This window comes from Pangasianodon hypophthalmus, chromosome 12 (assembly GCF_027358585.1).
Source record: "Pangasianodon hypophthalmus isolate fPanHyp1 chromosome 12, fPanHyp1.pri, whole genome shotgun sequence".
In the NCBI taxonomy this organism is placed as follows: domain Eukaryota; kingdom Metazoa; phylum Chordata; class Actinopteri; order Siluriformes; family Pangasiidae; genus Pangasianodon; species Pangasianodon hypophthalmus.
Genome location: NC_069721.1, coordinates 23462186 through 23476095, shown reverse-complemented (window position 1 = coordinate 23476095; position 13910 = coordinate 23462186). Strand labels below are relative to the sequence as shown.

The window sequence follows — 13910 nt, the reverse complement described above, 5'->3', positions numbered from 1 at the left end:
ACACTCTCATTCTCACACACACACACACACACACACACACACACTCACAGACTCATAAACACATTCAGTAGGCCTGTATCCTCACTGTTACCTAACTGCCGGTTACTCAGAGTGTAAGGATAAATGTTGGCACCTGCTGCAGCATTTCTCGGACGAATTTAGCTGGTGGAAATGTCAGCCAGTGTAGCAGTGAATGGACGCTCTGTGTCTCCGGGCATAGCTCTGGCTTCAGGAAGCACTCCAGCAGAAAGGTGATACAGTTTACCACTTGGTTAATTTAGCTTCAGGCTTATTTCACTGTCAGTCAAATGCTCAAGTATCTGCGAACACTATCACGTCATAAGCTCGTGTGATATATAACGATATTATCACACCACGATATTATCATGATGTTTATCGCTGATTATTTTATATTACCTGACCTGCAAAACCATCAGAGTATGATAGTACGAGTTAACAATCAAAAACACACCAAAGAGCAGTCTTTTTTCTCTCCAATAAAATGAGAGAGGAGTCAATCGACATGTGAATCTGGAATGATCCACGCAGCTGTTTTGAACTTTTCAGCATTAACAGACACTTCCAGAAAGCCCCGCCTACTTCTGCCAATCTCACACGCTCTGACTCGCACCGCTTCCTCACTTTCTGTCACAGTAGATGGAGAATGTTCTGGGTTCATTCATGGGAAATAATATCTATGAGTGTATGTTTGGCTTAGCTAACATCAGATAACTATATATTTAACATCAGCTTACTATATATATTAGGGATGCCAAGAAAGCATGACCCAAAAATATTAAACAGGCCAACAATGAAGTGTCAGATCTAACAATTTGCAAATAATGTTAACGATGATGATAATTAGAAAGTGATTAAATATATATATTTTTTTGACCGGCAGTTTCCTGCAACACTGAGCAGCATCAGGAGAGAAAATGTCGGCCATATGGACATTAAACAAATGATTTATAAAAGGTTTATATCAGAATGTGTCGTTGTGTTTATTTATCTGTTGACTATGTGTTACTGCAGAATCACTTTAAAAAAAAGTGGTCCTGACTGCACAACTGATAATATTATTACACTCTCCCATACTCTCCTTAAACCCTGCTCCATTTAAAGGAGATTCTGGGTGGTTATATCGTTTACCATAATATTTTAAAATAGAAAATCGCAATCTGGGAAAAATCAATATCACATAAAGTGGCTTTGGTGAGATCAGAGATTCCATTCAGTTTCAGTTTAACGTAAGAAGGAACATATATTTGCAATGCAGTTACAAAGGTATAAAAACATCTGAAGGTGGTTAGTACTTCAGTAAAAGGACTGTTAATTACAGAATAATAACTCCAATGCAATTGAAAATCAATATCCACATAGCATTTAGGTAAAAGGTTAATCAAGCAGTTCGTTACTCATTACACAGGATCAGATTTATACCTCAGAACAAGCAGCGCTGATGATGAGATCAGGATGGGATGCAGCGATAATGTTTTTTTAGACCAAGTACATGGTTTTGGGTATTCATCCATACCAATACTGATACGGAGAATCACTTGCGGCTTGCCAATAGGTTGTGCGGAGCCCAGCATTTATAGCAGCAGTTCAATGAATATTAATCTTCATAATAAGCTGTTTGACAGAAATAAGCCGATTTTCCGCTGCTTTGCTCACCTTTCTAGACGTCACACAACAGTGATGCAGTGTGCTAACACAACTGCACTATTTGTCCATACAGTACACAGTTTATAGAAGGGAATGATTTATAATCGCACTATCCGGTGTCACCCAGATGAGGATGGGTTCCCTTTTGAGTCTGGTTTCTCCCTCATGTCGTCTCAGGGAGTTTTTCCTCACCACCATCACCTCTGGCTCGCTCATTAGGGATAAATTCACATATTTGCAATTTATTCTGGTTTAATTTCATTTGAATCTATTTATTTTTGTAAAGCTGCTTTGTGACAATGTCCACTGTTAAAAGCGCTATACAAACAAAATTGAATTTATTTTAATTAACTGCCTTAACTTGCCTCTAGTGGTCAGAAATAGGAACTGCAACAAGCGTTAATAGACGTCCATAGGGGCAGAAATCACGCTGCCCCATGTAGCCATATTGGACTAGTTTAAAAATACTCTGCTGCTGTCAAGATCTTGTTTTGTAGCAAATGACACAAAATGGCAAAGTGTAAGTACAGACAGTGTGTGTGATGTACAGAATCATTTCTATTGTAAGATATACTGGAAAGATTGGATGAGGGAAACAGGGATTATGGAGGGTTTTTGAGATGTATTAGGGTTGGAAATTTTGCTGAAACATGTAAACCCTGGTTAATGATATTACCTCGAACACAACTAAACAAATGTTCATCTGAAACCGCTCAAAACGAGCTGCTAGACTGCATCCTGCATGACTGTTGTGTGTGGTAGCCTCTTGACTTTATCTTGTTTGAGGTTATGTTGTTATTAACGTCGTCCTTCTCCACCAAAATCTAGGGTCATGAGCCGCTGCTGCTGATAGAGATACCGAAATGAGTGAAATACTTAGTATTAATCAATCATGGAACATTTTATTTAGCTCTGCTCAAGTTTCCCAGGTTTAAATATTGGCCAAGTAAGGAGCACATGCTTCTGTTCGGCTTATCAAATGTCTCTGAATCAAATGCATTTAGGCTTCTAGTCACATTCTATATAAAGATAGCAAGTTGATTTTTTTTAATGAAGTGCATTAGCTTAGCTCGGATGGAGTAATGTTGCAGTGGAGGAGAGCGGCTTTGCAGAATACTGTTGTCTGATTTGCTTTGATCATTATTCATTATTGCATCTCTGCTTTAAAATAAATAAATTATTAAATCTCTCATACAGATGGCACTCCTCTCGTCTGTAACGGAAGGCTGTGCATAACTAGCATGTTGAATTTTAATTACTTACAATACTTAATATTTAAGATACTTATATACTTATATATTTGAATATGAGTGATGCTGTAATGATACACTGGTACAGAGGGAACATTAGCAGTAGCTCTACACTGTGTGTTTGTGTCAAATAAACCACAAAAAGAGACATAAACAAGAAGGAAACTGAGGAAAACCTGACGAAAATCAATCTTTTTTGTCTTTTTTGTCTTTCATAGCTTTAAAATGACATCACCAAGTTGAAGCAAAGCAGGTTACTGATGTGTAGCAGTAATGGAACTAACCCAGTAAGAGAACAATAAAAGAAAAGGCAACTGATGTAAGTGTGTGATGATGTTTTAAGCCGAGAGAGTGAGAGAGAAAGAGAGAGAGAGAGAGAGAGAGAGAGAGAGGGGGAGAGAGAAAGAGAGAGAGAAAGAGGAAATATAAATTGAACATTGTGAGGAGATTGAGGATCTAGTTCCACCCAAGAGATCAAAATGGTTCAGCATAGGTAACACCATGCACACACACACACTCACACACACACTCACACAAACACACACAGCAGTCCTGTGGAAATAAAAGTGGCCTCAGAGGTGCTACAAGCAGAAATTCAAATCAAAACTTACTTTATGGGCAATTTTTTGTAAATGAGTGTGTGTGTGTGTGTGTGTGTGTGTGTGTGTGAGGAAGTGTGTGTGTGTGTGTGTGTGTCTTACTTGCAAATGGCACACACAAAGCATCGTGGGTGATAAGTCTTGCCGAGCGCGGACACCACCTCGCCCTCGATGAACTGCTCGCAGCTGAAGCAGCGTGTGCCGTAGAGACGCTGGTAGTCCAGAGTGCAGATGTACTCGCCCTGCCGCACGAAGAAGCCTCCCTGAGCCAGGTCACAGCCACACACTGCAGAGAGACACCACACAGGACAGCCACAGGAGCAAGGTCAGAGCTCGGCGCTAATAAAAGAGACGAGAAAAGCTTACGAAGGAATCAGAGGCGTTTTTAGGCAGGGTTTTAGGCTCCAGCTACAGCACCTAGAACGAATTTCAACAATAAATGTTGATTTCATAAATAAAAACAAAAATCTAAACACATTTGGCTGATAGTGTCATGTGAAGGTCAGAATCAGCACGTCCTACAAACATGGCCACCAATGACTACAACTCCCAGCCATTACAGACACTCTCACGTTCACGTTCACCCAACTACTGACACCATCCTCCATCCAGCACCATCATTACTGACACCATCCAACACCATCATTACTGACACCATCCTCCATCCAACAACATCATTACTGACACCATCCTCCATCCAACACCATCATTACTGACACCATCCAACACCATCATTACTGACACCATCCTCCATCCAACACCATCATTACTGACACCATCCTCCATCCAACACCATCATTACTGACACCATCCAACACCATCATTACTGACACCATCCTCCATCCAACAACATCATTACTGACACCATCCTCCATCCAACACCATCATTACTGACACCATCCTCCATCCAACACCATCATTACTGACACCGTCCTCCATCCAACACCATCATTACTGACACCATCCAACACCATCATTACTGACACCATCCTCCATCCAACACCATCATTACTGACACCATCCTCCATCCAACACCATCATTACTGACACCATCCTCCATCCAACACCATCATTACTGACAGCATCCTTCATCCAACAACATCATTACTGACACCGTCCTCCATCCAACACCATCATTACTGACACCATCCAACACCATCATTACTAACACCGTCCTCCATCCAACACCATCATTACTGACACCGTCCTCCATCCAACACCATCATTACTGACACCATCCAACACCATCATTACTGACACCATCCTCCATCCAACACCATCATTACTGACACCATCCTCCATCCAACACCATCATTACTGACACCATCCTCCATCCAACACCATCATTACTGACAGCATCCTTCATCCAACAACATCATTACTGACACCGTCCTCCATCCAACACCATCATTACTGACACCATCCAACACCATCATTACTAACACCGTCCTCCATCCAACACCATCATTACTGACACCATCCAACACCATCATTACTGACAGCATCCTTCATCCAACACCATCATTACTGACACCGTCCTCCATCCAACACCATCATTACTAACACCGTCCAATACCATCATTACTGACACCATCCTTCATCCAACACCATCATTACTGACACCGTCCTCCATCCAGCACTATCATTACTGACACCATCCAACACCATCATTACTGACACCGTCCTCCATCCAGCACTATCATTACTGACACCATCCAACACCATCATTACTGACACTGTCCTCCAGTCAACACCATCATTACTGACACCATCCAACACCATCATTACTGATACCACCCTCAATACCATCATTACTGACACCATCCTCCATCCAACACCATCATTACTGACACCATGCTCAACACCATCGTTACTGACACCGTCCTTAACACCATCATTACTGACACCATCCTCAACACCATCATCCTCAACACTGTCATTACTGACACCATCATTACTAACACCACCCTCACCACTGTCAATACTGACTCCACCCTCACCACCGTCATTACTGACTCCACCCTCACCACCGTCATAACTGACACCATCCTCAACACCATCATTACTGACTCCACCCTCACCACCGTCATCACTGACACCACCCTCACCACCGTCATTACTGACTCCACCCTCTGTCCAGCACCACCACGCTGCTGTGTTTAACTGCTCTGAACTGACTGAGCTAATGGACGAGAACAAAAACAGGCTCAAACACATTTTTCATTTCTCCAACAGCTTTAAACACACATCACATAGTCTCTCTCTCTCTCTCTCTCTCTCTCTCTTGCCCTTTCTCTCTTTCCTCTTCAATCTCCCTCTTTCCACAAAAACAGGAACCACGGCAACAACACAATGTAAGCCCAGCGCAATGACATCATCCTCAGAGGAGATCCATTTTCCACCCTCACTGAGCTCCTGATCTTACACACATCGCACGAAATGTAGATACGACAACTTATTAGAACCAGCGCATTAATATAAACACGTTTCTGCTGTTACAGAAAATTAATCAACACCTTCTGACCAATCAGAATCCAGAATTCAACAGCACTGTGGTATACATGTATTCTCAAACACACACAAATATATTCCCTGTACACATCTCACACCCCTGCCTCTCACACACACAAGATACACGGCCTTTCTCTGATGGCTCCCATGCACCCTGCAACACACTCCCACATGGCCCGGGTCCTAATAAACACACACACACACACACACACAACAACAGAGGAATGTTCTTCAGGAAATGAGAGGCGTGTTTTCCATGGAGGTCCGGCTGCTAGCGCGTGATAGAAAGCAGTATGGAACATTAGACACATCGTTAGACATATCCGGTGGTACAGAACCACAATGTCTGAATCAAGTCCAAACCATGATAACACTTCCCCCCCCTCAGCAGCACATACACTAACACATACACACACACACACACACACACACACAAGTAAGGCGTCCACCAGTGGTTTCATTTTTCACCACTGATATTAATCATCTTGTTAAGTTTCATTAAATATGCAACTTTGTAGAAGTCCATACATTAAAACTGATCAAATCTGAACACTACTTATACTAAGCACAGGTACTCAGAAGTGCAACTTACACACTTCATGTTATATTAAAAAAGAAATAAAGAAAGTTATGTCATATTTACAATATTTGCTCCTCAAGATAAGAGATTAAGACGCGTCTCCTCTGATGTCCTTCATGCAGTAGACTTTAAAGGGACAATACTATTAATTAATATGGCTGAGTGATATGTGAAAAATATTGTAATAAATTGTGTTACAGTACTAATTTCTGACATATTGTGGATATTGTAATATCTTTTTTTTTAACTATATTTATATATATATATATATTTTAAACATAATTACAACCTGATGGGAAGCAGCTGATTTGAGGTTACTTTTTTAAATTGTAAAATGTCATTTTTTTTACAATCCTTTTCTGTAGTATATTTTTAAATAATTTGTTTAATATAAAAAATAAAAGAAATTAAATTTCCTAGACATTATATAAATCGTTACATACAGTATGTCATGATGAACTGATCCTGATCATGTACTGTCGCTACATGGGGAGTGTTTCTCAGAGAGAATGAGGACGTGGTCAGGAGGTCATTCAGGTTTAGATGTGAACACCTGCTCTAATCTCACCTGCTCTGTAGTGGCTGGATGTAACCCGAGTCCTGCTGTGATGAGACCTACACACAACGAGACTGTTTTCCACCCCGTGCTTTATATTTACCCCTGCAGCCGACGGACTCCAGGCCTCAGAGACAGAGTTAAACACGTCGACCTTTCCACAACCAGAACCTTCTCTCTCTCTCTCACTCTCTCTCACTCACTCTGTCTTTCTCTCTGTCCCTCCACATCTATCTCTCTCTTTCACACACACACACACACACTCTCTCACTCTGTCTCTCTGTCTCTTTCTCACTCTCTTACTTTCTCTCTGTGTGTGTCTGTATCTCCTTCTATCTGTCTCTCGCTACATCTCTGTCTTTCTCTCTGTCTCTTTCTCTCTCTCACTTTGTCTCTCTGTCTTTCTCTGTCTCTTTCTTTCTCTCTGTGTGTCTGTATCTCCTTCTCTGTCTTTCTCTACATCTCTGTGTCTCTCTCTGTCTCTCTCTCACTCTGTCTCTGTCTTTCTCTCTGTGTGTCTGTATCTCCTTCTCTCTGCATCTCTACATCTCTGTGTCTGTCTCTTTCTCTGTCTCTCTCTCACTCTGTCTCTGTCTTTTTCTCTGTCTCTTTCTTTCTCTCTGTGTGTCTGTATCTCCTTCTCTCTGCCTCTCTACATCTCTGTGTCTGTCTCTTTCTCTGTCAATCTCTCTCACTCTGTCTCTTTCTTTCTCTCTGTGTGTCTGTATCTCCTTCTCTCTGCCTCTCTACATCTCTGTGTCTGTCTCTTTCTCTGTCAATCTCTCTCACTCTGTCTCTGTCTTTCTCTCTGTGTGTCTGTATCTCCTTCTCTCTGCCTCTCTACATCTCTGTCTGTCTCTTTCTCTGTCTCTCTCTCTCACTCTGTCTTTTTCTCTGTCTCTTTCTTTCTCTCTGTGTGTCTGTATCTCCTTCTCTCTGTCTCTACATCTCTGTCTGTCTCTTTCTCTGTCTCTCTCTCTCTCATTCTGTCTTTTTCTCTGTCTCTTTCTTTCTCTCTGTGTGTCTGTATCTCTTTCTCTCTCTCTCTCTGTCTCTCTCTATACATCTCTGTCTCTCTCTGTCTCTTTCTCTCTCTCTCTTTCTTTCGCTCTCTGTGTGTCTGTATCTCTTTCTCTCTGTCTCTCTCTACATCTCTGTGTCTCTCTCTCTCTCTGTTTGTCTCTGGTTCTGTCTGTGTGTCTCGCTATCTCTATCTCTTTCTTTCTCTCTCACTCTGTATCTCTCTCTCTCTGTCTTTGCCTCTCTCTCTATCTCTTTCTGTCTCTCTGTGTGTCTGTATCGCTCTCTCTCTGTCTCACTCTCTGTCTAGTTCCCTCTGTCTCTCTCTGAGTCGCTCTTTCTCTCGCTCCTAAGTAAATGTCTTATAAGAAAAAAACGTCACCACATCAACGATAATACTTTTTTTTTGTTAAATCAATAACATGTTTTTTAAAATCTGTTTATTATTAGTGTTAGATTATGTGGAGCGTCCGCTGTGTACAAGTCCCTGTGTGTGAGCTGTTACTATAGAAACGATAACGTATGAGAACAAATGCATTAATATAAACCTGTTGTTCATGTTAGAGCTGGAATTACTGTCCAAGTCTTGCTGTTACACAAAAATAACGCATACCTTCTGACCAATCAGAGTCAAGAATTCAACCGAGCTGTGGTTTAATGAATAATAATCAGTTTCTCCGTGTTTTTTGTAAGTTTTTGGTTTCTATAGTCTCACACTTCCAGTGTTTACTCCAGATGACCTCAGTACAAAGTGTTAACCGCTGCGGGAACTGAAATCCTGTCCCTTCTTCAACATCTCATGTTTCCTTGATCAAATAATTCAATCCACTCTTGGGCACAGTTTATGTGTTTTTAAAATGAGTGAGATTCCATGATCTGTTGTATTACAGTTGAACTCACAGTTGTGTACAGTGATCCAAAGGCAGATCCATGTGCCGGAGCGTATCTCTGATCTGTTACAGATGATTTAGAAAATGTATGTGAGGAAGAATAGGAGGATAGGATGGGTGTAGTGGAGTGAAAAATGGAAAAAGCTAGCTATTTAAGATAAGCAGTCATAAGGAGGAGACTGGAAAGAGAAACAGGGAGGGAAGAAAGGAAGCCAAAGACTCCAAATCCAATCCAGAAGCTCTCTGAAAACTGAAGTGGGGAAGGCTAGCAGGTGTGCAGTGCGCTTCCTCTTTAACACTTTGACTAAAGCACTTTGGCCTTTTATTCACACAGTCTGTTCCCCGGAGCAATGCAGCACACATGCCGTAGCTTCTCTGCAGCAATAAATCTTCACTGGTGTGCCCTAGAACTGACAAATTCTAACACAGCGCTCCTGCCTGATGCTCCGTCATGAGATTGTGGCTCGCGCTTGGCTTGCAGTGACATATTTGACTCCTTCTGAAAAGTGTGGAGCTCTGACAGGCCGAGCAAGCCAGCGTCGACTCGGCTATCGTGTTCCAGCAGAATCCTCTGGCATTCGACTCGGTGACGAAAGTGAGAATACTAAATGGTGAATGAGACACACACACACACACACACAGGCTGGTGTGTGCTTGTGAAGCTGGCATTACACCACCAACAAGCCTGAGAACACAGGGAGGGCCTGAATTCTCCTGCTCTTACAGCACATGCAAAAAAATCTGACCGTAACAACACTTTTTTTAATTTCTGATTTGCAGCTGCTTTACTGTCAGAGCCGCTGTTCTAGAAAATTAATCAACACCTTCTGACCAATCAGATTAGAGAATTCCACAGTGCCGTGATTAAGTATGTATTGCTGACAGTAAAATCATTTAAAGCTTGTTATAATCACAAGTGAGACTAAGCTATTTTAGCTACTTGCAGGATTTAAAGCTTGTCGTTGTCATGGTAACAATGATACTACACGCTGCTCCTTACATGTATGTAAACTTTTTTTTTTTTTGTATTACATGCAACATGCATGTAAATCAAGATGCTGAGCGTAGGGTACATATAAACAGCTTAATCCACAACCTGCAACCACAATTTATTTCATTTTTAAAACTCTTTGCTTTAAAAGAGTACAAAAGAGTGGAAAACATCTTCCCTTTCAAGAATTTTGCCATCACATTAGGTCAAAGGTCAGATGTTTCCCATCATGTAGTAAGAGAAGTGTGGGTAAACGGCGTCCACCCGAGCCGCTCGGAGCATACTCTGGCACAGTGAGGCGTGGGTATGGTTTACACATACCTCACAGCCCTGAAGTGAGCTCTGCCACACCCTGCACACTCACAAATACCAACGCCAGGTTACATTCAGTCACTCGCATTTTGAAATAATATTCTCATCAGCGCTCTGTGACCAGCTATATTTGCTCACGGTTTACTCACGCTGCCCGTCACCCTGTTTTTGGGACACATTTTAATAAAAGAGTATTTCTTAGCTGCTATAACTGGACCTGCTGCATACCTTCAGTCCTCATAAAAACACTGGCATCTCATGACTCTCAGAAGGTTCCACACATAGCTAAAGCCCCGTGTACGTCCAGGGAGTTTAGAGCAAAAGCCAAACACGCTGTGGTGACACGAACGCTCAGTCCTTCACAGGACACTTCTAATGTAACACCCTAAAGAATGCAAAAGTGATAACATATAGACATGATGATTTACCATCACTGCATGCATTACTGCTGTAGATGTCATCATCATTATATTTCCCTTTATTATCCATAACACAAACGACATTTCTCTCCACTGACCTGCAGCACAGATGCACTTATATCTATACCAACTGAAACTGTATCTGATACTGTGTTTTGCAAAAAACTGTTCTCTGTACTATAGACATATGCACACACTATATCTAATTTTATATCTAATAAGAGATCTAAAATGTAAATTCATTAATTGATACACAATCCTAAACAATACACCTACACCTTATGGCTAGGTGTGGAGCAATTTGACTAAAAATATCATATCACAATTCTTGAAGGCATTTCTACGATACACGATATGTATCACGATATACAGGTTTTCTCACAACCTACTGTATATTAATAAACAAATGTATAATAATAATTTTAGATATTTCAAAATTAACATTATTTATTAGTAAAATTATTTAACACTGAAAAAGAGAAAATATATAAAAAATTAAGTTAAGATTAATTCTAAATTTTAATTTTATTTATATTTATCACAATATTGATATTAATGCATCTTATATTATTATACCATCATATATCTTATCACTTAGTTACGGCTCGGACTGATGCCAAGAAAAATGTACAAAAATCTGTTTAAAAAAAAAACACAGAGATTACAACTCTTATTATTCATGTTCAGATAGAGAGAGAGAGAGAGAGACAGACAGACAGACAGAAAGATCAGCAGATCAGCAATCAGTTAAAGTCACAGAGATCACAGACGTCACACTTCTTCCCCATTCTGATGTTTGATGTGAATATTACCTGAAGCTTTTGTCCTGTATCTGCATGATTTTTTGCATTATGCTGCTGCCACATGATTGGCTGATTAGATAACTGCATGAATGTGCAGGCGTGCAGGTGTTCCTATTAAAGTGGACAGTGAGTGTAAGCATGCACGAAAAATTTACATGTAAGCACATAAAAAAATGTAATCATGCTTTTTTCTCTTCTCTAGGATTAACACTCTTTTGACGTAATTAAAGGCTGCTCTTATATTGTGTAAAAAAAATTGTGTAAAATTGTTAATGATTCGGCTTTCACAGGTTTAGGAAGCTTTCGAGTACTTTGGAAAATACTCCACAAACTTGAAAAATTAAGAGTCTTAATATCAGTATGGCTATTTTTTTTCTCCTAAAGAGTACAGTAACAGCTTGTAGCTTTAAGATTCTTCGTGAACACGTCCCCTGATGATCAAACAGCCTAGATTTCACCAGGCATGAGTCTGTGAAATTCCAATCAATGTCCTGATGAATAAAACAACATCCTTCCAAGATCACCTGGACCTGGCGCAGGACTGAGGAGCTCCTGTTGACAAGGTCACCTTGACAGGAGAGAGAGAGAGAGAGAGAGAGAGAGAGAGAGAGAGAGGAGCCCCGATCGCTCTCATTTCACTCCTGTACACACTGTTCAGATTAGACAGGGTCTAATATAACCACATACTGATCCAATCACTGCATCAAAATCCTGATTCTAAATCGCTGTATAGAATCTGAATAGTACAAGAGTACTAAGTCAACATGTTGCTGCAAATACAGAGCTTAGTGGAGACTTAACATGAAAAATCTGGAGCTGGGGATTTGCAAAAGCGAGAAAAAAAACTTAAAAAGACAGAAAAGCAGTTGAGTATAATGGAGCGTAATGACAGAGTGATAAAAGAGAACAGTGTGTAAACAACAATGTTTGCAGTTCAACAACAGCTAATTATGCTTTTGTACCAGCTCTGGTGATCAAACACTAGATCAGAGAGTATACAAATTCAAGCAAATTCAGCTCCCACTCTACACACACACGCACACACACACACACACACACACACACACACAGACAACCATACTCAGACTAGAACACATCAAACTGCTTAGTGATAAGAATGAATCACATGACCCTCATTTTATCCTTCCTGTCCATTATAGCTTCCAGGTTAAGATTCATTTATTAGTGTTTTTAAAGCCCTTCACAGATTTGCACCTCCTTCCATCACTGATATAATCAGATCCCCTATTCTACCCAGACGTCTCTGAGATCTTCAGCTCTGCCGTTTTTGCCTGTTCCACCGTCCTAGCTATATTCTGAAGCTGAATTACTAACCAATAAACACTGATCTAGCTTCAGCCATGTAGTTGTCTTTTGCATAATAATAATAATGATGATGATGATGATGATCATCATCATAACACTGTAGCCCTACATCATGTAAGGAATAAACACTCTGTGTTGCGCTGTTATAGGAAAATTACATTTACATTTGGCAGACGCTCTTAACCAGACTGATTTACAGATGTGTTTTAAAGTCTCTATCAATAAATACATCCTGATATCATCAATATATAATCAGTCTAAAAACTCTGTTAAGGAGGTAATATAGTAAGAAAAGCACACAGACAACACATTTTTTTTTAATTAAAGTGCTAATTTAAGTATTTCATGAAAAGTCTTTAGACGTCGTTTGAAGACTGCCAGTGACTCAGCTGTTCGGACATCTAGGGGAAGTTCATTCCACCACCTAGGTGCCTGGACAGAGAAGAGTCTTGATGCAGGTCTTCCTTGTACCCTGAGAGATGGTGGGACGAGTCAAGCAGTCGAGCAGTGCTAGAGGATCGGAGGGAGAGTGGTGCCGTGCGAGGTGTGATAAGTGCTATGAGATAAGTGAGTGCTGGTCCGTTTTTGGCTTTGTAGGCAAGCAACAGTGTTTTAAATCTGATGTGGCAGCTAGAACAAGCCAGTGAAGGGAGCGTAGCAATGGAGTGGTGTTGGAGAACTTGGGGAGCTTGAAAACAAGTTGTGCAGCTGCATTCTGGATCAGCTGCAGAGGTCAAATGGCGCTCAGAGGCAGATCTGCCAGGACCGATTTGCAGTAGCCCTGTCTCGAAATGACAAGGGACAGAACAAGCACCTGAGTGGCCTGTGTGGATAGAAATGGACAAATCCTTCTGATCGGCATGAGCGTGTTAGATTAATAATGTGAGAGGAAAAGGACAGTGGATTGTCCATGGTTACGCCAAGGTTGCGTGCAGGGACCGAAGGTGAGATCAGAGAGTTGTCCAAGGAGATCACAAGATCCTGACAT

The 13910-nt window shown here is 40.9% G+C and overlaps 1 protein-coding gene across 1 annotated transcript in view; it reads right to left on the bottom strand.

Moving 5' to 3' along the window:
* The window catches only part of ablim2 (actin binding LIM protein family, member 2), a 109360-nt gene that overhangs the window by 53926 nt on the left and 41524 nt on the right, over positions 1 to 13910 (bottom strand). Inside the window, exon 3 of the mRNA XM_053238388.1 lies at positions 3617 to 3800. Within this exon, the coding sequence (XP_053094363.1) occupies positions 3617 to 3800 (184 nt within the window). The remainder of the gene's footprint in view (positions 1 to 3616; positions 3801 to 13910) is intronic.